This window comes from Musca vetustissima, unplaced genomic scaffold (assembly GCF_032173495.1).
Source record: "Musca vetustissima isolate MV318-11 ecotype Yass unplaced genomic scaffold, APGP_CSIRO_Mvet_v1 utg205638, whole genome shotgun sequence".
NCBI classification, from domain to species: domain Eukaryota; kingdom Metazoa; phylum Arthropoda; class Insecta; order Diptera; family Muscidae; genus Musca; species Musca vetustissima.
Genome location: NW_026882153.1, coordinates 24,380 through 37,462, shown reverse-complemented (window position 1 = coordinate 37,462; position 13,083 = coordinate 24,380). Strand labels below are relative to the sequence as shown.

The 13,083-nt window shown below is 38.1% G+C and overlaps 2 protein-coding genes across 2 annotated transcripts; both read right to left on the bottom strand.

Moving 5' to 3' along the window:
• Positions 1-4,765: 4,765 nt before the first annotated feature.
• On the bottom strand, positions 4,766-6,078 carry LOC133328366 (lipase 3-like; the record flags this gene model as incomplete). The annotated part of the gene is made up of 3 exons (XM_061536937.1): positions 6,001-6,078; positions 5,226-5,936; positions 4,766-5,165 (listed from the first exon to the last, which is right to left on the bottom strand). Coding segments are annotated over exons 1-3 (1,189 nt in total), but the record flags the coding sequence as incomplete, so codon positions are not given.
• A 5,590-nt stretch (positions 6,079-11,668) lies between these two features.
• Positions 11,669-12,029, bottom strand: LOC133328365 (acyl-CoA-binding protein homolog). Its single transcript, XM_061536936.1, has 2 exons — positions 11,991-12,029; positions 11,669-11,917 (listed from the first exon to the last, which is right to left on the bottom strand). The coding sequence occupies exons 1-2, from the start codon at positions 12,003-12,005 to the stop codon at positions 11,669-11,671; spliced, it is 264 nt and encodes an 87-aa protein (XP_061392920.1). The 5' UTR covers positions 12,006-12,029.
• Between the last annotated feature and the right edge of the window lie 1,054 nt (positions 12,030-13,083).

The following is a 13,083-nucleotide window of genomic DNA, read 5'->3' as shown; positions in this document are numbered from 1 at the left end:
TATATTTTTCAAAGGCATTGCCAACTATGAAATGATTTTTCACAATATTGCCAGCATTGATAAATCAATTTCAATTTTAAATTGTAGAAAAAGCGGCATTGCCTCCATGGAGAATTCAGATTTTGAATTATTTTTTGGGTAGAAATTTAAATAGGAACAATTGACGTGGTCTTTTTTAAAATAATTTTTGAGGTCAAAAGATAGGCGTTGATTTATTTATAAATATTATTAAGGACAAACAATAGACGTGTCTTTTTAAAATATATTTATAGGGTCTATAAATTGCCGTGGATTTTTTTAAAATATATTTATGAGGTCTAATAATAGCCGTGGTTTTTTATACCCTTCACCACACTGTGGTACAGGGTATTATGTCTTTGTGCATATGTTTGTAACTGGCAAAAGGAAACGAGATAGGCCCATGGTTCCGTTTGAGAATATGCATAGAATCACTTTCTGAGTCGATTTATGCATGTCCGTCCGTCCGTCCGTCTGTTGATGTTAAATTGTAAACAAAGTACAGGTCGCATTTATCATCCAATTTGGATGAAATTTGGCACAGCTCATTTATTTGGTCCAAGGACAAACCTTATTGAAATTGGAAAAAAATCGGTTCAGATTTAGATATAGCTCCCATATATTTTTTCATCCGATTTAAAGTAAATGGTGCACCAAAGTCCCTAAATATCTTTCGATATGCCCGAAATTTGGCATAGCGTACTAAATTGAGTCTATAATAAAGTGTGCTAAGTTTCGTGAAAATCGGTTCAGATTTAGATATAGCTCCCATATATATTTTCGTCCGATTTTATGTAAATGGAGTACCAAAGTCCCTATATATCTTTCGATATGCACGAAATTTGGCATAGCGTATTCAAGTAGGCCTAAAATGACGTACGTGAAGTTTTGCGAAAATCGCTTCAGATTTAGATATAGCTCCCATATATTTTTTCATCCGATTTAAAGTAAATGGTGCACCAAAGTCCCTAAATATCTTTCGATATGCCCGAAATTTGGCATAGCGTACTAAATTGAGTCTATAATAAAGTGTGCTAAGTTTCGTGAAAATCGGTTCAGATTTAGATATAGCTCCAATATATATTTTCGTCCGATTTTATGTAAATGGTACACCAAAGTCCCTAAATATTTTTCGATTTGCACGAAATATGGCATAGCGTACTAAATTGAGTCTATAATAAAGTGTGCTAAGTTTCGTGAAAATCGGTTCAGATTTAGATATAGCTCCAATATATATTTTCGTCCGATTTAAGGTAAATGGTGCACCAAAGTCCCTAAATATTTTTCAATATGCACGAAATTTGGCACAGCGTAATGAATTAGGTCTAGAATAATGTGTGCTAAGTTTCGTGAAAATTGGTTCAGATTTAGATATAGCTCCCATATATATTTTCGTCCGATTAAAGGTAAATGGTACACCAAAGTCCCTATATATCTTTCGATATGCCCGAAATTTGGCATAGTGTACTGAATTGAGTCTGTTATGATGTGTGTTAAGTTTCGTGAAAATCGGTTGAGGCCCCCAGGGCTCCCCCCCCTGCGTACGTCCCTGGCTCCCATATATATTTTCGTCCGATTTAAGGTATATGGTGCGCCAAAGTCCCTAAATATTTTTTGATATGCACGAAATTCGGCATAGCGTACTAAATTGAGTCTATAATAATGTGTGCTAAGTTTCGCGAAAATCGGTTCAGATTTAGAAGTTGCGGTTCAGATTTAGATATAGCTCCCATATATTTTTTCATCCGATTTAAAGTAAATGGTGCACCAAAGTCCCTAAATATCTTTCGATATGCCCGAAATTTGGCATAGCGTACTAAATTGAGTCTATAATAAAGTGTGCTAAGTTTCGTGAAAATCGGTTCAGATTTAGATATAGCTCCCATATATATTTTCGTCCGATTTTATGTAAATGGAGTACCAAAGTCCCTATATATCTTTCGATATGCACGAAATTTGGCATAGCGTATTCAAGTAGGCCTAAAATGACGTACGTGAAGTTTTGCGAAAATCGCTTCAGATTTAGATATAGCTCCCATATATTTTTTCATCCGATTTAAAGTAAATGGTGCACCAAAGTCCCTAAATATCTTTCGATATGCCCGAAATTTGGCATAGCGTACTAAATTGAGTCTATAATAAAGTGTGCTAAGTTTCGTGAAAATCGGTTCAGATTTAGATATAGCTCCAATATATATTTTCGTCCGATTTAGGGTAAATGGTACACCAAAGTCCCTAAATATTTTTCGATTTGCACGAAATATGGCATAGCGTACTAAATTGAGTCTATAATAAATTGTGCTAAGTTTCGTGAAAATCGGTTCAGATTTAGATATAGCTCCAATATATATTTTCGTCCGATTTAAGGTAAATGGTGCACCAAAGTCCCTAAATATTTTTCAATATGCACGAAATTTGGCACAGCGTAATGAATTAGGTCTAGAATAATGTGTGCTAAGTTTCGTGAAAATTGGTTCAGATTTAGATATAGCTCCCATATATATTTTCGTCCGATTAAAGGTAAATGGTACACCAAAGTCCCTATATATCTTTCGATATGCCCGAAATTTGGCATAGTGTACTGAATTGAGTCTGTTATGATGTGTGTTAAGTTTCGTGAAAATCGGTTGAGGCCCCCAGGGCTCCCCCCCTGCGTACGTCCCTGGCTCCCATATATATTTTCGTCCGATTTAAGGTATATGGTGCGCCAAAGTCCCTAAATATTTTTTGATATGCACGAAATTCGGCATAGCGTACTAAATTGAGTCTATAATAATGTGTGCTAAGTTTCGCGAAAATCGGTTCAGATTTAGAAGTTGCTACCATATATATTTTCGTCCGATTTTAGGTAAATGGTGCGCCAATGTCCCTATATATCTTTCGATTTGCACGAAATTTTGCATACCGTACTGAATTAAGTCTATAGTGATGTGTGCTAAGTTTCGTTAAAATCGGTTCAGATTTAGATATAGCTCCCATATATATTTTCGTCCGATTTTATGTATATGTCTTTCGATATGCACCAAATTAAGTATAGCGTACTGAATTATGTTTAGAATGATGTGTGCTAAGTTTCGTGATAATCGGTTCAGATTTAGATATAGATCCCATATATATTTTCGTCCGATTTAAGGTATATGGTGCCCCAAAGTCCTTATATATCTTTCGATATGCACGAAATTTAGCATAGCGTACTGAATTATGTTTAGAATGATGTGTGCTAAGTTTCGTGATAATCGGTTCAGACTTGGATATAGCTCCCATTATATTTTCGTCCGATTTAATGTAAATGGTGATCCAAAGTCCCGATATATCTTTCGCTTAATTTCATGTCAATGTTCTCTCGAAAAGGCTACATCTGTTAGGAGACTATGTAGAATATACCAAAAGTGGTAAAGGGTGTCATATAGTCGGCCCAGTCCCACTGTACTACTTTCCTTACTGGTTTAAATATTTTTTAGGTCTATAAATTGGCGTGAAGTTATTAAAAAATATTTTCAGGTCTAAAAACAGTTGGATTAAAGTTGGATTTTTATACCCTACACAACTATGTTGTCAGGGTATTATAGCTTTGTGCAGCCCCAAGAGTTTGTAACGCCGCGAAATATTGGTCCTAGACCCACCTTTAAGTATACCGATCGTCATATCTCGACTAGCTGAGTCGATCTAGACATGTGTGTCCGTCCGTCTGTCCATTATAATTTCTAAACACGATACAGGCCACAGTTATGGACCAATCTTCACGACATTTTGCATGAAGGATGGGTTCTGGCCAATGAAGACCCTTTTGTTTTTAAGTATACCGATCATATCTCATATTTGTAAACACAATACAGACCACTGTTATGGACCAATGTTTTTCGTAAAGATCGGTTAATATTTAGGGGATGAAATGGACCAACAACTTTATTTTGGTCTGATTTTCTGGTCGCTCCAGACGCCGCAATTATGGTCCAAACATCGAGAAAATTTACATGGAGAAGGCTATCGAGCCAAAGAATAAGCATGCCTGTTTTGATGAAGATCGGTCAATATTTAGCGGGACAAATGGACCCTGAGTTTTGTGTGACAAATTACAAAAATTGTATTCTATAGCGTATTAATTTACTCCTGAAGGACTCCTGAAGAGGAGTGATTGGCCTTTAAATTGATACCAATTACATACGACAATATGCACTCGGATGTGGGAGTTACACTTAAATATTTACAGGTGCTTCCATACTGAGATATTATTTAATAACCAATTTCCACACTGGAAGGCGAAAATATAGCTCTGATCGGCTTGAAATTTTCCACGAGGGTCCAGGTATGGTCAAAGACAACGCCTATAATTTCCGTGATGATTAGATAATAATTTTGGGATGAAGTGGACCGAAAAGTTATTTTCTTGTGTGTTTTTCGAGTCGACAATTATAAGCCGAACATCACAACACAGCCCACAGTGAAGGGAATCGGGACAGGTAATTAGAGGGGCTGTATTAAATATTGACCTCTAATCGGGCAATAGGGTGCAAATATCGCGAACTATTGCCCAGGCTCAGAATTAACATCCGCAGGTAGGGTAGCGTATGGTCGGCCCCGTCCGACTATACTGCTCCGCTCATTGGTTTAAAAATAATTTTGTGGTCTAAGATTAAGAATGGATGTTTTTAAATGTTTTTAAGGTCTTAATATAGTATTGGATTTATTTAAAAATAGTTTTTTTTTTCTCAAAATGGATTTTTATTAAAATGTTTACACAAACTACCATTAAACGAACGCCGCTCATACTCCTGAATTTTATCCACAATACAATCGTTGATGACTTCTTTGACATTCGTTGCCAATACCAGATCAAAATGATTATATTTCGGATATTGGACTCGATACAATTTCGTGCGATTCCCCAGAATCTGGAACATATGCTGGACATCTTTCAGAGACACAAAGTAATCATTATCGGCATAGAATATATTGATGGGTGTCTCAAGATGAATCTTCTCCAATTTATAGCTGGGTGGTTGGGGTTGTCCATACCGCTTCAAATTTCCTCTGTGGCCAAAATCATATTTTCGAAATTCACAATAGATTATGGATTGAAAGAAATGCATTGTCTGAAGGTTGCCGGCAACGGCCGGGGTTGCTCTCAAAAAGTCACCTAAAAGGGTCTGAGGGTGGTTGAAGATATTTATTGGACTAAATTTTTTGTAGAATTTTATAAGACTCACCCTATTAAAGTACGGAGAATCCCAGCCGGCAACAAAATTCAAGATCATAATGCAGGGTGTTTCAAACAATTTGCATATGGGCGGGGCTATGGTATTTAAAAATCGATCCACCAAGTGGCTGGAGAATATACCCATCCACGACATTGCTGGCCTGGCCAAAACCACGGCACGACTTAAAATCGGCAACGATTTGAGATGACATAAAAATGCACATTGACTTAGGAAGTGAGTGGTTTTGATTTTCTCACCATACTCAGGCATTTCGGAAAGTAAAATAGCAAACAAGGCGGTACCCTGAGAGTAGCCGACATAATGTAAATTCGGTTGTGCCGTCTGGGTTGTAATATAATCGATTTTGGCAGCCAAATCATAACGTCCCAATTCATTCAAAGTAAAATTCCAAAATGCTAGAGACCATGGAGATCGTGCGACATGGCGTTGCGAATAAATATTCCCACGAACATTACCCAACCAAACATCATAACCATAATCCGTCAACATAAAGGGTAGACCATTATCGGGTCCATTTAAGAGAAAAATATCCGAGGAACAGAATAGACAATGCATGAGCAGGACAGGTGGTTTATTTGGGATATTTTTATTCTGCGCCACCGGGGAATAAGGGATGCGGAACATTGTCAATAAATAACCATCTGCGGTGAGAACGGTGTGTTCTTCACAGGGGTAGCCGTGGTCAGTAATCAGGTCACACTGTGCGGGAGTAAATTAAATTAAATGCTTATATTTGTATTTAAAATTAAATAGAGACACTTACTTTGGTTTTACGCTTTTGTCGATCATTTAATATTAATATGATTAACAAAAATATACTGAGCGTCCAGTAGAATTTCATACTTCGACGAATCGTCCGCTGTGAGATACATTAAATAATTTTGCAATTGTTTTCAATAAGCATTCATATTTTGTCTGGTAGAACCTGTTTCCTGTAGATGTTTCTTTCAAGCTGTGATTTAAAATTAACCCATTAAGTTCACACAGCTATGAAAAGAAACCCACGAATTGTATTACTTACTTAGCTGGCTTGTGACAGAACTTTCGTTCCATAAGCCGAGCTTAAAAAAGATTTCCAGGCGGGTCGGTCTTTTGCGCAGTTTTTCCAATTTGAAAGTCCATATTTGGCAATGTTGTCTTCCACTTGAGCTTTTCATCTTATTCGTGGCCTTCCCCTTCTGCGTGAACCACCAGCTGGTTCGCTTTTATATGCCTTCAGGGCTGGGGCATCTTCATCCATTCTCACAACATGACCTAGCCAACGTAGTCGCTGCAGCTCAATACGTCTAACAATGTCGATGTCCGAGAATAGCTGGTAAAACTCATGGTTCATTCGACGGCGACATTCACCGTCAACGTAGATCGGCCCATAGATCTTTCGGAGAATTTTCCTCTCAAACACTCCAAGAGCTGTCTCATCTGCATGCGCAACTATCCATGCTTCAGATCCATATAACAGCACGGGTAGTATCAGCGTCTTGTAGAGTGATTTTGAGTTGTTTGCTCAGATCATAGTAGCATGGGTTGACCAGCACTATTCTTCCCCGAATTTCAAAACTGATGTCATTCGTTTTATTTATGGCGGTACCAAGGTATATAAAATCTTTGACTACTTCGAAGCTGTAGTTCTCAAGTTCCACAGTTGGTCCGTGTCTACTGGACGTATTGCGCGTTGATACCATCAGCTTGGTCTGCTCGCCGTTTACTGCCAGGCCCACTTTGGCATACTCCTTTTCAATTTCTTCAAAGGTGGCTGTTACCGCTCTCAGTGTTCGACCCATTATGTCGATGTCATCGGGGTAGGCGAGTAACATGTGTTGTTTGGTGTACATAGTGCCATTTCTGTTCACTTTTGCCTCTCGTATGACCTTTTCCAGCAGGATGTTAAAAAGGTCACACGACAAATTATCACCTTGTCTGAATCCTCGTTCGGTATTAAAGAGCTACGAGAGGTCCTTTCCGACTCTAACTGCTGATCTTGTGCCACTTAAAGTTATCCTGAATAGCCGTATTAATTTTGCATTAATGCCAAACGCAGACAAGGCTTTAAACATCTCTGAACGGATAGGTCTGTCGAATGCGACTTTATAATCGACGAATAGGTGGAATGTGCCGATGTGTTTTTCGTGGGTTTTTTCCAGGATTTGGCGCAGAGTGAAAATCTGGTCAATGGTGGATTTGCCAGGTCTGGAGCCGTATTGGTATGGTCCAATAATGTCATTGACCATTGGCTTCAGTCGTTTACACAGCACGCTGGATAGCACTTTATATGCGATGGGAAGGAGACTTATTCCTCTTTGGTTGGTACATATCGTCTTGTCTCCTTTTTTGTGCACGGCACACAGGATGCTGAGGTTCCAATCATTGGGCATGCATTCTTCTAGTCAAATTGTACTAATCAGCTGGTGCATTGTCCTTACCAGCTTCTGACCACCAGACTTGAATAGTTCGGCTTGTAACCCATCGGCACCTGCGGCTTTATTGTTCTTCAGCCGATTGATTGCTATTCTGACCTCATCTTGGTTAGGTGGTAAACACTCTATACCGTCATCTATTATTGGTTCTGGGGTATCCACTTCACCGTTACTATTTGAAAGCAGAAGTTTTTTGAAATGCTCCTTCCAGATCCTCAGCACGCTGTTTTTATCTGTCTCCAGATTTCCTTCTTCATCTCTACAGGAGGATGTGCTTGCACCAAAACTTTCGGTTTGGTGTTTTACTCGTTGGTAAAATTTCTGGACTTCATTCTGACTCCTGTACATCGCGATTTGCTCATGCTCACGTTTTTCTTGTTCTTTCTTCTTTTTTCTCCTCTCTCCTTTTTTCCCGATAGTTCCCCATCGCATTAGGTGTTGCTACTGTCTGCAGGGTTGCCCTATACGCTGCGTTTTTCATATCAGTAGCATTCCGACACTCCTGATCGTACCACGGATTTCTTGATGGTGGTTTTTGGTACCCAAGTGTTGCTTTTGCTGCAGTTTGTAGGTAGTGGGTACGTCTCTGCCAATGTGCTTCTATATTATTATCGGGACAAGGGGGGCATTCGTCAAGAAGTTGGGTAAGTTGAGCGGAGTAGGCCTCTGCTACCTCTTGTGTTTGCAGCTTTTCGACGTCAAATTTCCGTGTTACATTAGATCGCACCTTTGCTGCTACATTAAGACGGGTGCGTACTTTGGCTGCTACAAGGTAATGGTCCCAATCGATATTCGATCCTCGGACGTATAAAACACTGGATGAATGCCTTCCGTCTATCACAACATGATCGATTTGATTTCTCGTTGTTCGATCGGGAGAAATCCAAGTGACCTTGTGTATATCGATATGCTTGAATCTGGTGCTGCTAACTACCATGTTTTTTGCTGCCGCGAAGTCAATCAACCTCATGCCGTTGTCTGATGTTTCTTCATGGAGGCTGAATTTTCCGACGGTGGGCCAAAGATATTTTCCATTCCGATTTTTGCATTAAAATCTCCTAGCCGAATTTTAATGTCATGGCCAGGTCAACGGTCATATGCTGTTTCTAGGCGCTCGTAAAATATGTCTTTGGTCTGTTCATCTTTGTCTTCCGTCGGAGCATGGGTACAAAAAAGACTGATGTAGAAGAACTTCGCTTTTATACGGATTATAGCAACTCACTCATCTACTGGAGTGAATCTGGAGACGTTTCTCGTTCTCGTCTCGTTTCATGGCAGCTATAATACAGGGCTTAATCATCTGATTTACTTACGCCAGTCCCTTTCCCTTTGTATTTCTTGAGTACATTCGCCAAGGCGAAAACTGCGCCTGTTCTGTACAACGTGCTCACATTCCAAGTGCAGATTCACAGATTGTGGTCCTTTATACGTTTGCGGGGGTCGTCAACATTAGAGGGGTTTGGTTTTCTTTTTCTTTGCTTTTTATATCCTACACAACTATGTTGTCAGGGTATTATAGCTTTGTGCAGCCCCAAGAGTTTGTAACGCCGCGAAATATTGATCCTAGATCCTTCAAGCTTCAAGTATACCGATCGTCATATCTCGACTAGCTGAGTCGATCTAGATATGTGTGTCCGTCCGTCCGTCTGTCCATTATAATTTGTAAACACGATACAGGCCACAGTTATGGACCAATCGTCACAAAATTTGGCATGTAGGATGGGTTCTGGCCAATAAAAACCTCTATTGTGTTGTTCTTATGGGTGAACTCGCGGCACATATTAGCTCACTATATCATCGGGTGATGAAAATAGTTACCCCATGTGACACCGTGGGAAGGTCAGTGTCCACAATTAAGATGAAAGTGGGACCAAGATAAGCCTGGGCTTCGCAAAGTTAAAGCCAATCAGAGACGTTGCTTGGTATCTATCATCCCCTACGTCACCCCGCCTATTATTAGCCTTGAAAAAAATTATCTAAAAAAAATCCTCTCCTATTAGCCCTTAAATAATAATTTTAAAAATTCTACGCCTAGAATCGACCCCTCAAAACTAATTTAAAACCAGTAAGGAATGTAGTAAAGTCGGACGGGGCCGACTATATGATACCCTTCACCACTTTGGGTATATTCAACAGGATATTCATGAATCCTAACAGACGTCGCATTTTTAAAGGACCAGTAAAATGAGATTGGATGCATAAACATGTCATTTTGCAACCCATACAAAATTTTTCATTTGGTCAGATATAGAAGCTATATCTAAATCTGAACCGATTTCAGGAAACTTTACACACATCATTCTAGACCTAATTTATTACGCTGTGCCACATTTCGTGCAAACCGAAAGATATTAAGGGACTTTGGTACACCATTTACCTTAAATCGGACGGAACTATATATAGGAGCTTTATCTAAATCTGAACCGATTTTCACGAAACTTAACACACAGCATTCTAGACCTAATTCATTACGCTTTGCCAAATTTTGTGCAAATCGAGATATATATAGGGACTTTGGTGCACCATTTACATTAAATCGGAAGAAAATATATATGGGATCTATATCTAAATCTGAACCGATTTTCAGGAAACCTAACACGCATCATCAGAACCGATTTCCACGAAACTTAACACACATCATTCTAGACCTAATTCATTACGCTGTGTCAAATTTCGTGCAAACCGCAAGATATTAAGGGACTTTGGTACACCATTGACCTTAAATCGGACGAAAATATATATGGGAGCTATATCTAAACCTGAACCGATTTTCAGGAAACCTAACACACATCATTCTAGACCTAATTCATTACGCTGTGTCAAATTTCGTGCAAATCGAAAGATATTAAGGGACTTTGGTGCACCATTTACATTAAATCGGACGATAATATATATGGGAGCTACATCTAAATCTGAACTGATTTTCAGGAAACCTAACACAGATCATTCTAGACCTAATTCATTACACGGTGCCAAATTTCGTGCAAATCAAAACATATACAGGGACTTTGGTGCACCATTTACCTTAAATCAAACGAAAATATATATGGGAGCTATATCTAAATCTGAACCGATTTTTCCCAATTTCAATAGGGTCCGTCCTTGGGCCAAATAAGTGACCTATGCTAAATTTCATCCAAATCGGATAATAAATGCGACCTGTAAAATACATGCGACCACAAAAATACATAGACGGACGGACGGACATGCGTAAATCGACTCAGAAAGTGATTTTATGCATATTCTCAAAAGGAACCTTGTGTCTATCTCGTTTCCTTTTGCAAGTTACAAACATATGCACAAAGACATACTAGCCTGTACCACAGTGTGGTGAAGGGTATAAAAAATCCCCTTGCCTATTTTTTCCATGTCTATTCTATATTTTAAATAATTCGACATTGTATACTGTATTATACGACCGATGGTATTCTATTAATGTATTTAACACAATTTAGAAATCCAGGGTTTGACTTTTGATTTGAATTCTTAATGGTTCGAAGTGGCTAGTGACTAACCGGGTAAAGTGTCAAGAATAATTAATGCTAATATAAAATATGCGAATAAAAAACAAAATTATATATATATATATATATATTAAATATTGTAATAAAAATATCTGGTTTGGACACACAATACCAACGTTGAGATTAATCCGAAAGATATGACTATTAAATTGACAGTTTTTATGATTTTTTTGACTAAAAAAATGAGAGCGATATTATAAGTCTGAATTTTGTAAAAATAATTTTTAAGAAAAAAATTATAAGCCTGGATTTTATGAACACATTTTCTTTAAGAAAATAAATATAGAAAAGAATTTAAAATAACAATTTTTTATAATCCTCGATTTTCTAAAAAAATATTTTTTTTCCAATATTTACTAGCAATTAATTTTTAATATAAAACAAAGTATATTTTTTTCAATTTAATAAATATTTATTATTATTTTTTAACAATTACAAAAATAGATCATTTAACATCTAAACGAAAAAACAGCAGGACAGCAGTAGAAACATCTTAGGCGTATTTGGCAACCAATTTGGCGGCGAATTCAATGTATTCCTTCTTGGCGGCTTCTTGGGTCTTGCCCTTTTGCTTGTTCCACCATTCCCACTTGGCTTTGCCCTTCAAGTCCAACATACCGGGCTTGTCGGTGGTGTTGTCGCCAACGGTGGCTTGCTTGAAGAGGGCGTACAATTCCAAGAACTCCTCGTCGGTGGGACGCTTGGTCATGGTCTTGACGCTTTCAGCGGCGGCATTGAATTGCTGGAGAGGAGAAGAAAAACAAAAAATAGAGTTAGGCTAGGTTTCTAGAAGGAACATAAGGGGGAAAACTTACTTCATCCAAAGACATGTTGATTGAGTTTTTTTTTTTAATTAACGGTTATCTGCAAAAGAAATAAAGAAGAAGAGGAAGAAGTTATTAATAAAATTGTAAGCCGGCTAGGATTATTTTTAGTTTTAAGTTTTAAGGAGTGCGATCTCTAAGAAATATATTTGAGGAGCGATACACAACTATGTTGTCAGGATATTATAGTTTTGTGCAGCCTCAAAAGTTTGTAACGCCGCGAAATATTGATCATAGAACCACCTTGAAGTATACCGATCGTCATATCTCGACTGGCTGAGTCGATCTAGAAATGTGTGTCCGTCCGTCCGTCTGTCCATTATAATTTGTAAACACGATACAGGCCACAATTATGGACCAATCTTGACAAAATTTTGAATGTAGGGTGGGTTCTGGCCATTGAAGACCCCTATTGTTTTTGGACCAAATATTTAATTTGTGTCTGTTCTTTTAGTCGCTCCAGAGGCCGCAATGGAGAAGGGGATCGGGCCAAAGAATAAGCGTGCCAATTTCGATAAATATCGGTCAATATTTAGCAGGTAAAATGGACCCTGACTTTTGTGTGAAAAATGACAAAATTTGTATTCTATGGCGTATATATTTACCCCTGAATGACATAGATCCGAGGAGTTGATCCAAGAGAAGTGGTTGACCTTTAAATTGAAGCCAATTATATTAGCGTATGTACTCGGATGTGGGAGTTATACGTAAATCTTTACAGGTGTTTATATAGAGCTGATCACTTTGAAATATTCCATGAGGTTCCAGTAGTGGTCAAAGACAACGACTACATTTTTCGATGAAGTGGACTGAAAACTTAGTACAGATCGCATTTATAATCCAAATTTGATGAAATTTGACACAGCTCATTTATTTGGCCCAAGGACGAACTCTATTGAAATTGGGAAAAATCGGTTCAGTCTGTCCAGATTTAGATATAGCTTCCATATATATTTTCGTCCGATTTTATGTAAATGGTGTATCAAAGTCCCTATATATATTTCGATTTGCACGAAACTTGGCACAACGTACTGACTTCAGCCTAGGATGATGTCTGCAAATTTTGCGAAAATCTGTCCCGATT